Consider the following 14,904-nt stretch of genomic DNA (forward strand, 5'->3'; position numbering starts at 1 on the left):
TGTTCTCACTGTGCATCAGACAATCCATGAACTCCTTTTTCTTCTGGAGGACTTCCTCCTGGAAGCAACCCCTCTACCCCCTGGAGTCCCCGTTCTCCTCCTCCATCCTGCTCCATCCTTCACACATGCTCTCTAGGCCAACCTCATCTCTGTTTTCATGGATATCTCTTCACTATCACCCTGAAAATTCCCTTCATCGCTCTCCCACTAGATCTTGTTTTCTCTTTCAGTGTGGCAAAGTATGTCTTTCCTGGGAAAGGGTACATAGAATTGAGTTTTTGAGACCTCTTGTATTTATTATCTCTTGCTTTGTAACAAATTACTGCAAAATTTAGTAGCTAAAAACAACAATAAACATTATTTTCATGTTTCTGTGGTTAGGAATTTGGGAGATACTCAGCTGGGGGGTTCTGACTCAGGGAACCACACAAGTTGCTGTCAAAATGTCAACTGAGGATGCAGTTATCTGAAGGGTTATAGGGGCTAGAGGATCCTCTTCCAAAGTGACTCTTCACAAGCCTGGCTAGTCGATGCCACTTGTTGGATAGAAGCCTCATTTCTTCCCCAACTGGGTCTTTCTACAGGCTGCTTCACTGTTCCATGTCCTAATGGGTGGCTTTCCTTAGAGCAGCACTTCTACCTTTATAGTTTAAAGTATTGTTGTTGTTGTTAGTTGCCTTTGAGTTGATTCCAACTCATGGCAACCCCATGTGTGCAGAGTAGAACTACTCCATAGGGTCTTCAAGGCTGTGACCTTTCAGAAGCAGATCACCAGGCCTGTCCTCCAAGGTGCCTCTGGGTGGATTTGAACCACCAACCTTTTGTCTCATAGTCGAGGGCTTAACTGGTTGTGCCACCTTTACAATATTTAGAGATGACTTCAAAGCTTTAAATGTTTCAGTCGCATTGTAGCTTTAAAAAAAATTACAAAGATTTATTAGTGGATTTATTTTAGAATTTCTGCTTGGCCAAAGGCAAATTTATCAATAGAATACTCTAGTTAAACTTTCACGTTCTTAAAAATAAATGCCTTATCACTCTAGCTCTGAATTTAGAGTCATCTTTAGTTGGGAAGTCTGGCTGTCTTTACAGCTACCACACTATCCTGACCATGGTGGGACCTGTTCTCCCTTTTCCTCTGATACAACATTTTCTGATTCTTGTAGCACCACATACATAAGGCTGGATACATAAGACTTTAACAAAGGCAAGGCAACAATCAAAAGGAAGTAAATGTAGGAAGTAACAGAAAGTAAGCCTAGAGAATAGCATGTCAGATGATCTTTCATATGAGACCTAGTTTTAGTCTTCTTTAGCTTTGCTTTTTCTCTAGCTCCTGGCTTGCCTCAAATTGACACAGCCATCTTTTTCCTACCACTCAGGAGTATCTTTAAACATGTGCAGACTCTAAATTTCCATATCCTAAAGAAAGGACTTAACGATTGATACTAGTAATGCCGTCTACATGAGTGTGGCCTATGTCTTCCTTAAGGCAGTCATATCTAATAATATCCCAGTAGCTTCCACAGGCACGCATATCTAACTAAATCCCAGTTGCCTAATATTCTTACTAAAGGTAAACATCTAGTGGTAGGTTGGGAATCTGTTATAGGCTTTTTATATAACGAATCTGTACATCATACTTAAATGCACATTTTGTGGGCTTTTAAGTAAGGGATACAGTGTTATATGATTAAAAGAACAGTAGACTAGAAATGATAGGCCTGGGTTCCAGTTTGATCTGCTAGTAAATAGTCTTGTCTTCTTTAGCAAGTCATTCGGTCAGTCTGTAATTTTGTCGAAAGATTTAGATATGATTTAGTCTGTAATTTTATGATTTTGATTTAATTGAATTATTTTAAATGATTATAAAATTTCAACTTGAATCTTTCTCTGTGTGATAAATCATTGTTATTTGTTGTTGGGTGCTGTTGAGTTGGCTCCAACTCATACCAACCCTATGTACAACAGAACAAAACACTGCTTGGGGTTCTGCACCATCCTCATAGTTACTGCTAGGTTTAAGCCATTGTTGCAGCCACTGTGTAAATCTATTTGCTTGAGGTTCTTCCCTTTTCACTTACCCTCTACCAAGCATGATGTCCTTCTCCAGGGGCTTGTCCCTGCTGATAATGTGTCCAAAGTATGTGAGATGAAGTTTCACCATCCTCGCTTCTGAGGAGCGTTCTGGCTGTACTTCTTCCAAGGCAGACTTGTTCGTTCTTCTGGCAGTCTGTGGTATACTCGGTTTTTGTTACCAACAACATAGCTCAAAGCATCGGTTCATCTTTGATCTTCCTTATTCGTTGCCCATCTTTCGAATGCACATGAGGCAGTTGAAAATGCCATGGCTTGGGTCAGGCGAACCTTAGTCTTGAAGATTAAATCTTTGGTTTTTAACACTTTAATGAGGTCTTTTGCAGCACATTTGCCCAATGGAATATGTCGTTTGATTTCTTGACTGCTGCTTCCATGGGTGTTTATTGTGGATCCAAGTAAAATGAAATCCTTGACAACTTCAATCTTTTCTGTGTTTACTGTGATGTTACTTATTGGTCCAGTTGTGAGGATTTTTGTTTTCTTTATGTTGAGGTGTAATCCATACTTAAGGCTGTAGTCTTTGATCTTCATCAGGAAGTGCTTCAAGTCCTCTTCACTTTCAGCAAGCAAGGTTGTGTCATCTACACATCACAGGTTGTTAATAAGCCTTCCTCCAATTCTGATGCCATGTTCTTCTTCATATAGTTCAGTTTCTTGGATTATTTTCTTGGCATACATGGTGAATAAGTATGGTGAAAGGATACAACCCTGATGCACCTTTGTTCAAACAGCTGCCTCTTGGTCTATGTACGGGCTCCACATGAGCACAATTAACTGTTCTGGAATTCCCATTCTTCACAATGTTATCCATAATTTGTTATAATTCCTGTCATGGATTGAATTATGTCCCCCCAAAATATCTGTCAACTTGGCTAGGTCATGATTTCCAGTATTGTATGATTATTTACCATTTTGTCATCTGATGTTACTTCCCTGCATGTTGTAAATCCTATCACTATGATGTAATGAAATGGATTCGTGGCAGTTATATTGATGAGATCTACAAGGTTAGATAGTGTCTTAAGCCAGTCTTTTTTGAGATATAAAAGAGGGAAGGGAGCAGAGAGACATGGGGACCTCATACCACCAAGAACGCAGTGCAGGGAGCAAAGTGTGTCTTTTGGACCTGAGGTTCCTATGTGGAAAAGCTCCTAGGCCAAGGAAGGATTGATGACATGGACCTTCCTCCAGAGCTGACAGAAAAAAACCTTCCCCTGGAGCTGACACACTGAATTTGGACTTGTAGCCTACTAGACTGTGAGAGAATAAATTACTCTTTGTTAAAGCCATTCACTTGTGGTATTTCTGTTATAGCAGCACTAGATGACTAAGACAATCCACATAGTCAAATGCCTTTCCATAATCAATAAAACACAGGTAAAATCTTTCTCATGTTCTCTGCTCTCAGCCAAGATCCATCTGACATCAGCAGTGATATCCCTCATTCCAAGTCCTCCTCTGAATCTGGCTTGAATTTCTGGCAGTTCCCTGTCAATGTACTGCTGCAACCATTTTTGAGTTATCTTCACCATAATTTTACTTGCGTGTGATATTAATGATACTGTTCAATAATTTGCACATTGCATTGAATCACCTTTCTTTGGAATAAACAGGTATATGGATTTCTTCCAGTTGGTTGGCCAGGTAGCTGTCTTCCAAGTTTCTTGGCATAGACAAGTGAGCGCTTCCAGTGTTGCATCCATTTGTTGAAACATCTCAATTGACACTCCATCAGTTCCAGGAGTCTGGTTTTTCGCCAGTGCCTTCAGTGCAGCTTTGACCTCTTCCTTCAGTAGCATTGGTTCTTAATCCTATGTTACCTCCTGAAATGGTTGAACATTGACCAGTTATTTTTTGGTACAATTACTCTGTGTACTTCTTCCATCTTCTTTTGATGCTTCGTGCGTCGTTAACTTTTTTGCCCGTAGAATCGTTCAGTATTGCAATTCAAGGCTTGAGTTTTTTTCTTCAGCTCTTTCATCATTTCTTCCAGTCACTTTAGCTACTCTGTGTTCAAGAGCAAATTTCAGAGTCTCTTCTGACATCCATTTTGACCTTTTTTTTTTTATGTCTTTTTAATGACCTTTTGCTTTCTTCATGTATGATGTCTTTGATTTCATCCCACAACTTGTCTGGTCTTTGGTCATCAGTGTTCACTGTGTCAAATCTATTAGAGAGATGGTCTCTAAATTCAGGTGGAATATATGGAAGGTCATAGTTTGGCTCTTTGGACTTGTTTGTGATATATTAGGCAATTTTAATTCGATGCCCAGGTATTCGTGAGGAATAAAGACCCAATTATTGTTTTTAAAAGAAAATATGATCCATTTTATAATGATGCACTTCATAGGATGGGTTCTCCATTACAGAGACAGGTGGGACCTGCGTATATTTGCAGAGGGACATGGGAGCTTCTATGAGTTTTATAAAGTAAATATTTACCTCCTTGTTTATCACATGTAAATTTGAATGTTTTTAAACATAATTTAATTTCATGTAGTTAAATCTGTATTTAGAATCTATATTTTCTAGTTTTACTTCTTTCATATATTTGACATTTCATTAAAATTTTCAAGTTGAACTAAAAAGAGTGAACACAAAAGCATCATATATTAAAGTACTTTAACAGTAAGTTATTTAGTACTTTTTTCTTTCTTCTTACGTGTGATCTATTTTTTTTTCAGAGTGAAAAGCTTTTGTTATATGATACAGTCCAGAGTGAACTAGAGGAGAAGATAAGAAGGCTTGAAGAGGATAGGCACAGCATTGATATTACCTCAGGTAAGGGATGATGTGATTGTGGTATTTAGTTTGAGTGACGCCAAACCTTTGGTTTACTATAGTATCTCGAAATACCTAAATCTCCTAATGTTAATAATGGCATGTAAATAAAGTGTACTAATGAACAGGAAAAAGGGAAAGCTTTTAAAGAATTTGATATGGTTGTGAATATTACTTTGATCTGAACTCACACTTTAAAAAGATACAAGAAAATAGAACACATGAAAAGGAGCAAAATAGAAGTGTGTCAGAAGCCAGCTGTTAGAATAGTACTGGAAGACAGCTACAGTGTATGTTGTTCCCTCTAAGTCTTGAAAGGCTGTCATGTGGAAAAAGGAATAAAAACTTTCCTCTTTGGCTCTAAACTAACTAGGGCAAATGGTGGAGTCTTTGGGTGAGCATAGATGTTTGATTTTTAGCAGCTCCCGGTTATCTAGTTTTTCTTCTGCATTGTTAATAATGTTTTGTATATTGTTTATGCCATGTATAAGGGCTCCTATCATTATCCCTATTTTTTCTTCCATGATCTTTATTGTTTTAGATTTCCTATTTAGGTCTTTGATCCATTTTGAGCTCGTTTTTGTGCATGGAGTGAGGTATGGGTCTTGTTTCATTTTTTTGCAGATGGATATCCAGTTATGCCAGCGAAACTAGAACAAATGGGTAGAAATTACAGGGAGGTAGATTTTTGTCTCAGAGAAAGGAAACACTTTTCAATAATTAGATCAGACCAATATGATATTGGTTTTTTCTTGGATATTATGGAAAAGTTTTCAGTGTTGGGTGGAAGGTTTACTGTATCCTACTGTTCTTGAATATGTTTTATTTTATCTGTCATAAATTTCATGTCTCTGATATAGAGTAGGCATAGTGGAGTCCGATAAGCTGAGCTCTGACATGGGTGCTCCATCACCTACTAGATTTCCTCATCTGTAAAATGGAAGTAATAAGAATATTTACTTCCTAGGTAGCTTTGAGTATTAGGTGAAACAACGCATGTAATATATGCTTACACAAGTGCCTGACATATGTTCGTTAGGTGTTAGACACTATGCTGCCTGAAGTGCAAGTTATGTTCGCTTTATCAAAAAAAGGGAGAGGAAAAATCAGAAGTGTATAGCTGCCCAAGAAATTAGATAGTTTTATGTGTATATACGTAGCTGCTAATGAACTTTCTAATGTAAAAACAAATAGCCACGATGAAATTATCTAGTTCTTTTTTCCCCTTTGATTGCCAGAAATCAGCTAATACTTAGTGTTTTATTTACTTGGCAGAGTTATGGAATGATGAACTTCAGTCAAGAAAAAAGAGGAAGGATCCTTTCAGTCCTGACAAAAAGAAGCCAGTTGTTGTATCAGATATCCTTTTCCAAATCTTCTGGGTTTTTTTCTTTGCATTTATGTACTTTTTTGCATCGTGCATACCTTCGTAACTTTCATTAGTACACATTGACTTCATTTGCATGGTTGTGTAACAGGCAATAGGTGATTTATAAACCTGAAGGCAGACACACAGACTTTGGATAAGAGGTGTGGGAAAGGGGTAGAAATTTAATCACAATCTCAACTTTGAAAATTAATGTGAATTTATAGCTCACAAGGGCTTCGATGTAAAACAGCTAGTTAGTATATAGCATGGTTGTCCAATTTTCATATGTACTTTTTTAAAAACATGTTTAATGCCTCTGAAATTGGAGTGCCTTTAAATCAATGTGTGCATTCAGTCTTGGCATTCCCTACAGTACCATCCCCCTGCCCCCACCATTTTTCCCCCCTCCTCAAACCAGTGATTAGGTTGGTGGTATATCTTATAATCAATGATACCATAGAATTGAGGAAACATGGTTTGTGGCATCTGGAGACTGGAGTGTTTTACCCTGGTACTAAGTTTTTTGAAGAATAATTTTAAGTCAGAATTCAGCATACCAGAGGATTATGTCCATAAACCATTGTTTCATTCTCTGAACAATAGAACTTTGGAAATATAATTCAAAGTGTGATATTCTTACAGCTACATTGCCTTGACTTTTCAACGTCCATATATAGTTTATATGCTTCAAGATCTTGATATTCTTGAAGACTGGACAACAATTAGGAAGGTATGATTAAACAGCAGTGGAACACAGTATGTTTTTGTAATCTACTTTTTAAAAATTCATGTTTTTTTCACTAATACATCAAAATATGATTATGAAATTGCTTTATTTTTATGATATTCTGTCCAAGGTAGTTATTACAGATAACAGAGCACTGCAAGAATATTTTAAGAATTAAAGACACGTCAACAGTTTGACTATATATATTTTTTTCTCTAATAATGTACTTAATAATTTATGCAGAGACCAGAAAAACATTTATTTAGTGTCTTAGGCTGAGTTCTCTATAGAAGCAAAACCTGTGAGGGGTGTGTGTGTGTATTTATATACATACACATACATATACATTGATAGAGAGAGAGAGATTTATCTCAAGGAAACGTCTCACACGGTTGTAGAGGCTGACAAGTCCCAAGTCCTTGGTCAGGCATCAGGCTGGAGGCTTCTCCTGACGCATATAGCTGTAGGGGCCGACAAACTGAAGATCGGCAGTTCAGACAGCAGGCTGCTGGCTCACAGGCTCAGAGGCTGATGACTACATGATTGGTAGGTAAGAGGGCAGGCTGCTGCCTCACAGGTTGTGGAGGCCGACAAATCCCAAGATCGGCCGGCAATATAGCAGGTCGCTAGCTCAAGTCCCAAGAACCAGAGGTCAGATGATGACAGTCCAGATGCATGATCCAGAGTGGGCAAAAGCCTGCAAGCTTTGCCAGAATGTCTATATATATTGAATGCAAGCCACAGCCTCAAGGAAATTCCCCTTACAACTGATTGGCTGATCATATCAGATCACATCATGGAGGTTGATTTCATTATATCACAAAATGGATAATGACTACATCATTACATAACTGCCAAACCACTGAGAATCAAGGCCCAGCCAAGTTGACACACACAACCTTAACCATCACACTTACCTAGTGCTTAGCCCAGTCCTGACTTTTAGAAAGCACTTGATAAATATTTGTTGAATGAACAAAAGTGAATATTTGAACCCTTATTTTGTCTTGTAATATATCATTAAACATTCAAGAATGATAGGATTTTCTGTGCTTGTTGGAAAGTGGAGACTTGTTTTCCTTTTTTTAGAAACCTCTTAGTTGACCTTTAGATATTATTTCAGGTATTGATAACGTGTAGGAGAAATTGTTATTCTTTATATACATTTTTTTATGATCTTTGTTGTTGTTAGTTGCCATTGAGTCAATATGGACTCATAGCGACCCCATGTGTTACAGAGTAGAACTGCTCCATAGGGTTTTCTTGGCTGCAGTCTTAATGGAAGCAAATAACAGGCCTATCTTCTGCAGTACCACTGGGTGGGTTTGAACCACCAACCTTTAGGTTCGCAGTCGAGTGCAAATTATTTATGCCACCTAGGGACCTTTATGGTCTTAGACAAAAAATTTATTAAGGCAGCTGAAGATTATATTTCATTGTCTTTGTTATTGAGCTGATCGGGAATGTTATATATATTGAGTATATACCAATATGTATTTTTGATCTATGAACTGAGGCAACTTCTTTTTTTTTATTAAGGCAATGGCTACATTGGGTCCACACAGAGTGAAAACAGAACGTAAGTCATTTAGTTTGAATTCAGAAATCTTATCTAGGGAGGTTTGTTGAATCACTTAAGTCATGTACATACTAGAGAGTTCTTCCATCAGTAGCTTCATTTCATCTATGAACACCTGAAAGTATGAGGTATTCTTAGGGAGTCTTTTACATCATATAAAAGTTTCAAAATTTCTTCTTTCACTGTTTCAGTTACATTATTATTGTTAATAATGGATCAGTAATTCAAAAAGTATTTATTTAATGTTCTTTATGGGCCCAATGATCCACTTGGGAAGCTCTTTGGAGTCCATGGATTGGCTTCAGGGAATCTGTGAACCCTTAGAAATTGTATGCAGAATTTTTTCTGTGCATGCGTTTTTCTGAAGAAAGAGATTACAATGCTGGCAGTGGAATCCATCAAGACATTTACCCACTTTTAATAGCGCTGGGTTTTTATTGGGGGTGGGTTACTAGCTATGAGTTGGAACCGACTCGATGGCAATGGGGTTTTTTTTTGTTTAATATTTACTAAAATTTACTAAGGTATACCTTAGTAAAATTCACATCAACCTATCATGTCTTGGTATTTTTTAAAGGTCTAAAATCATTGCCTAGGTAGTGATGGATGTTATTGTCTGGGTTAAGTTTCTTTGTTTTTGCCTTCTCTCACTATAGGTGAGATTTCCTAACCCATCTAAGAACAATCAAACTAAGTTTGTTTTTGTTTTGTTTTGTTTTGTTGTGCTTTTGGGGAAACAAACTAGGTTCTTTAAAAAAACATGTTTTAGATACTAGAAACGGAATTTCTAGTCACATTTCAACAGATATAGTAATTTGTAAGAGACATTTCCATTTATCTTTAACTTTATATCACATCAGGAAATTCCAGCAATATTTTATTAAAGTATTTCCCTTGGAAATTAACTGGAAGGGCAACTTTCTAAATCTCTAGAGCAGTGGTTGTTAACATTTTTGGGGGGTCATGGATTCATCTGAGAGTACGATTATCCTATTTAATTGCCCCCAATCCCATTATCTTTAGCATTACATCCTATTTGCTTTCTTCATAGCACTCACCACAATTATTTATTTATTTATTGTATACTTTTTTGTCCTAACCAAGGCCATAACCAAGGCATCGCAAGGTTCTGAGCCACATCTTTTAGTCACTTTTATCCCCAGCACCCAGTTTCTCATGCATAGGAAGTGCTCAGAAAATATTTGTTGTATAAGCATATGAATGAATACTTATTGAACACTTTTTACATACCAATAGGCACTATTTTAAGCTCTGAGGATGCAATGATGAAAGAGCTGGACCTCCTGGACTGTCTTGGAACCTCTCTGGGAGAGGCAGAATAATATATGTAAACGAATAATTAACAGGATAATTACAGATTGTAGCAATTGCTGTGAAGGGAATATAAGGGTGTGATGAAGATGAGTTGAGGAGAGGGTAGGGTGGTTGGGAAGACCTTTGAAGCAGTGACATTGGAATGCTGAAGAGGTACTTAGTTCATGGTATGCTTTTGACAATGTGCTGCCATAAAGAACTTTTTCTTTTTCTGTATGAGTTTATCTGACTTATGCCAGACCATTTTTAGGGTTTAAAAAATGGAAGTCCTACTTAGGACAACTCCCTCTTTAGAATCAAAAGCCTGGCGAACTCTTGGAATCTGCATTAAACCCTGCTTCTTTGGAAGTGTCAGAGGCCTGCCAAACCAAAAAACGAAACCCATTGCCATGGAGTCGATTCTGACTCATAGTGACCCTATGGGACAGAGTAGAACTGCCCCATAGGGTTTCCGGGGAGTGGCTGGTGGATTTGAACTGCCGACCTTTTGGTTAACAGCCAAATGCTTAACCACTCTGCCACCAGGACCCCGTCAGAGGCCTGCAGGGGAGAAAATGTGAGAAATATAATTTTCGGCGGAAATGTGGCGATTGAAATTTTAAATCCTAGTTAAAATTGACACTAGTAATTGATATTGTACGTACCTTCCCTCTGGTACTTGTCCAGTCAACTGATGATTTGATGTTCATTGCTTAGTTTTGTTTGACAGTTATATTAAAAACTTAGTGGATTATATAAAAGAATGTAAGAAATAAAATTCTCTTGTTTTTATTACATTTTGTTATCTAAAAAATATTTTTGATGTTTTTTTCACATTTATGGGTGGATTAATGTTAATTCTTAATGTTCTAACCCTTTTGTTCTTCTGACAATGTTTTATTAATATAACAGTTTTTGAACTGATCCCTTTAGCACCTGTGAAATTGGAAAAACATCTGCACAGTGCTAGGTCTGAAGAAGGAAGACTGTATTATGATGGTGACTGGTATATACGTGGACAAACAATATGTATTGATAAAAAAGATGAATGTCCTACGAGGTAAAAAGCCTTTATTATTTCGGTGTTACTCAGTATTATAGTTTACAATATCGTTGTCAATAAATGCCGCTTCCATAGTGCGTTCACAGTGCATCATTAGTTGCTATAGATCCTTTTTATCACTTAACATATCATTTGACTAACATGTGTATATGCCGGTATTAATATTTATACACCAGAGTTACATATTAAGTTGTGGAACATAAACAAATACAAGTTGAAATGTTAGAATTATTTAGCCAGCTAAATAATCCTACTTGTTAATTCTTATAGTAGATGGCTTGTTACCACTGAATATAATGACCTTTAAACCAAGCTAGTGCAAATTTTTGGTACAAATTAATCCTTAACTTTTTGGGTGTATTACAGCATTTTGGATAGAAGATAATTTTTGATTACAGTAGGAAAGAAAAGGAAAATTAATGAAAACCTTAAAGGAACAGTAATTAAATTATGACTTGAAAATTGAAAATTGCTTTAAAAGGCTAGGCCTAAATAAAGTGTATATAATTATATAGCCTTCTAAGTTTTATTGCTCGTGGCCTTTGGAAAATATTAATGTTAATCACTGGTTTTGTTCTTCAATAGTTTAAGATGTAACTCTCAGAGCAGTAACCTTCTGCAGTAAGAAAATACTTTTTTCTAGGAATTTGTGGTATATAAAGCATTTAGGTTTAGGCTAGAATAATCATTTTGTAAATACAGAGGTTTTAATTTCATCTTTAAATTTTTAGGATACCAGGAGCATTGTGTATATTAACTTTTTTTCATGGAAGCTCATTGAATTTGATTGTATATGATACCCCTGGATTCTTTTTTTTTTTTTTCTGCTTTTGTGACATTTTTAGTACTACATAGCATAAAAGAGATTGTAAAAAGAGATGAAATAGGATAAAGAGGATTAAACACAAATTGATTTTCAAAAACATTTATATGTAAAGTTTAGCTGTGTCAGAAAAATTCATACGAGCACCATAGATGGGAAAGGGATCAGAGCTGGGCTGTTAGGATTTGGAGGCATAGTACCACGTAAGTAGGTGGTTTTAACTCCTCTCTCTTTTTTTGGGGGGGGGGGGTTGGTGGAGATGGAGTAGGAATAATGTACATTTAATAGGTCTAATGGAAAGTAAATTTTCCCAATCCTATTAAGCAAAAAAAGGAAATTACCTCTTAAGTGTTGTAGAATGTGCAGCATAGTGGTAAATGACAGTTACGTATCTGAATCTGCTGCTGTAGCTCAGCCTTTTTTTTTTTTTCCCTTACCATTTGGTTTTATAGTTAGTACTCTAAAATGAGCAGAGGAGGCATATTGTAATTTGTTCATTCATTTTTTTTTTTTTTCCTTCTCCTTTTAGTGCTGTAATTACAACAATTAACCATGATGAAGTTTGGTTTAAGAGGCCTGATGGAAGCAAATCTAAGCTTTACATTTCACAGCTACAGAAAGGAAAATATTCAATTAAACACTCGTAATCATGATTTAAGTGTTATCTAAATCTACCTTATTAGTGTTACCAAGTGTGATGTGCCACAAGAGTAAAAAATGTATTGAATAATTTAATATTCTCATTGAATTGTGAGAGGATATGTATTTTAGGTAGTACTTTAAGTAGACCTCATATTGATACATTATTAAAAGAAACAGTAATAAAAGTTTAATCATGATCATTACATTTATTTGTCTGTTAGGTCCAGTGACCAATAGATATATGTGGTAGAGTTTCTTACTAAACTTTTTTCTTTTTTTTAAATTATGCAAATTTGTCTTATCTTTAGTGAACTATGTTGCTAAATGGCTGCAGTTATCAGCAATTTTTAAAATTTTCTGTATCTTTGTCATTCATTGTGTGTTTGTAAATAAGCCTGATGAAATATTTCCTGTAAATGGTTTGTACTAGTTCATTAGTATGAAATCGGCATTGAAATTTAAATATAATATGTTTGCGTATGTATATATGGTATCATCAGCTTATTTAGAACTGATGGTTTTACTTTACAATCTTGTTTTACCCAAAATTAAGCTATTGGGTTTGAAAGCTAAAAGGAGCACTTTTGTAGACTAGCAGATTTCCTTCTCCTCTTTTTTGATTGTATGGTGGTGACCTATTTTTACAAATTATAATGTTAATTAGTAAAGTTAGTGTCAAGTAATGACATGCTTCCATAGTACCTGTATTTCTTGTGAACCTGTAGAGAGCAGGTATTTATGCCTGGCATTTATGATGCAGCATATAAATGGTGGGCAGTAACTGACAGTATTGTGTGCTTGCTGCACATGTCTGATCTTTTGGAACAGATTTTAAGTAAGCCTTTTCCAGAGGTAAAGCTAGGTCTTTATTCTAATTTTATTCCTAGGGCGAAATAGACAGGGATAACTTCCTTGAATCTATTCCCAAATTAATATTTTTATCTTCAGTGTTTTTACACTTTAAGGCCATTTGGTGCAATTTAGAAAGTGTTGGCCTCCTTTCCCTTCGCCACATTCAAAATTAACTTCCAAAGCCTCAGGAGCCGTTAAAAGAGTCAAAACCCTCAATATGGCAGCACAACACGATGGCTGTAATGTATGGTTAGGGTATAACCAAAACAAGTTTTCCTGGTGGTCTTGTGCACTTTAATTTTTGTTATAGTGACACGTAAGAGGATGAGGAAGAAATCTAGTTATTAACACTTAGGGCAGAAATATCTGCATTATTCCGTTTTTTGTTTTTTTTTTTAACTCTTTTACCTCTGCAAACATTTTCCTGTGCAGATCACTACTTCACAGTTGCCAAACTTTAAAATATTTGACTTCTGAAACTCATTATCAGCAAAGTAATGTTACTTTGTTCTGTTTCTAATTAACCTTAGCAAATGTGTATAATGTCATAATCCAATAGTATTTGACAGTACTTATGTATACAAAGTTTGATAAGCATTTTTAATAAGATTTGTATTTTTAAATTTAGTATATAATAAAAAGATGTGTTCGAGTGTTATTTGTAGTGTCTTAAATTACTTATACGTATTTAGTCCTTTATTATTTTTAACCTGTCTGCTTCTAAGAAGGATTTGAGTGCTGGAGTGCTGAACAAATGTTTTTGTTTCCTTAAACCACAACCCAGCCTCTACTGGGGCATATTTACATGCTCACGACAGCAATTTTATTTAATTAAAAAGAAATCTATGCGTATGTTATGCTTTAATAAAAATGTACCGTATCTAAGTTCTGAAATTCTGAATAGAAAGTATGTATTTAAAAAATTATGATTTAGTATGTTTACTTTCAAAACTTTGTATTTATATCATATATAACGATTCTGCCATATTAAGATTCATATGCATGTCTATAATTTTTGTTGTTGTTAGTTGTCGTCAAGTTGATTCTGACACATGGCAATCCCATGCGTGCAGAGAAGAATTGCTCCATGGGGTTTTCAAGGACGTGACCTTTTGGAGGCAGATCGCCAGACCTGTCTTTTGACGCCCCTCTGGGTGTGTTTGAAATGCCAACCTTTGGGCTAGTAGTCGGGTGCTTAACCGTTTGTGCTACGCAGGGACTCCCTATCTGTGATTAAAGTACTATAAAATATATTTTATTATTGACAGTTTGCCATTAGTCTTCTGTCGTAAGGTTTAATGTAGGAGAATTGTTAGAAACTATGAAATGTGATATAGCTGCTGCTGCTGCTATGTTAATGACCAGCCTCTGTCTTAGTACCAGTTTATGGGCTTTTCCTGTCTTACCTCCCAGCTTTTTGTGTTTAGTCCACCCCTTCCTGCCATTTTGTAATTTAAAAAAACTCCAGTCATCACTAATCCAGTTCATCACTAATAATTGTTATCCCCAACCCATTGCTGTGTAGTTGATTCTGACCCATAGTGACCCTATAAGACAGAGTACAACTGCCTCATAGGGTTTCCAAGGCTGTAATGTTTAGAGAAGCAGACTGCCACATCTTTCTTCCGCGGAGCAGCTGGTGGGTTCCAACTGC

General features: G+C 36.2%; 1 protein-coding gene across 1 annotated transcript in view; it reads left to right on the forward strand.

The window, feature by feature from the left end:
- The window catches only part of BRMS1L (BRMS1 like transcriptional repressor), a 41,692-nt gene extending 27,879 nt beyond the window's left edge, over positions 1-13,813 (forward strand). Inside the window, exons 5-10 of the mRNA XM_049898440.1 lie at positions 4,785-4,881; positions 6,157-6,240; positions 6,916-6,980; positions 8,517-8,556; positions 10,804-10,930; positions 12,286-13,813. Of these exons, the coding sequence (XP_049754397.1) occupies positions 4,785-4,881; positions 6,157-6,240; positions 6,916-6,980; positions 8,517-8,556; positions 10,804-10,930; positions 12,286-12,403 (531 nt within the window). The 3' untranslated portion in view covers positions 12,404-13,813. The remainder of the gene's footprint in view (positions 1-4,784; positions 4,882-6,156; positions 6,241-6,915; positions 6,981-8,516; positions 8,557-10,803; positions 10,931-12,285) is intronic.
- Positions 13,814-14,904: the final 1,091 nt, after the last annotated feature.

Source organism: Elephas maximus, chromosome 10 (genome assembly GCF_024166365.1).
Source record: "Elephas maximus indicus isolate mEleMax1 chromosome 10, mEleMax1 primary haplotype, whole genome shotgun sequence".
Lineage (NCBI taxonomy): Eukaryota > Metazoa > Chordata > Mammalia > Proboscidea > Elephantidae > Elephas > Elephas maximus.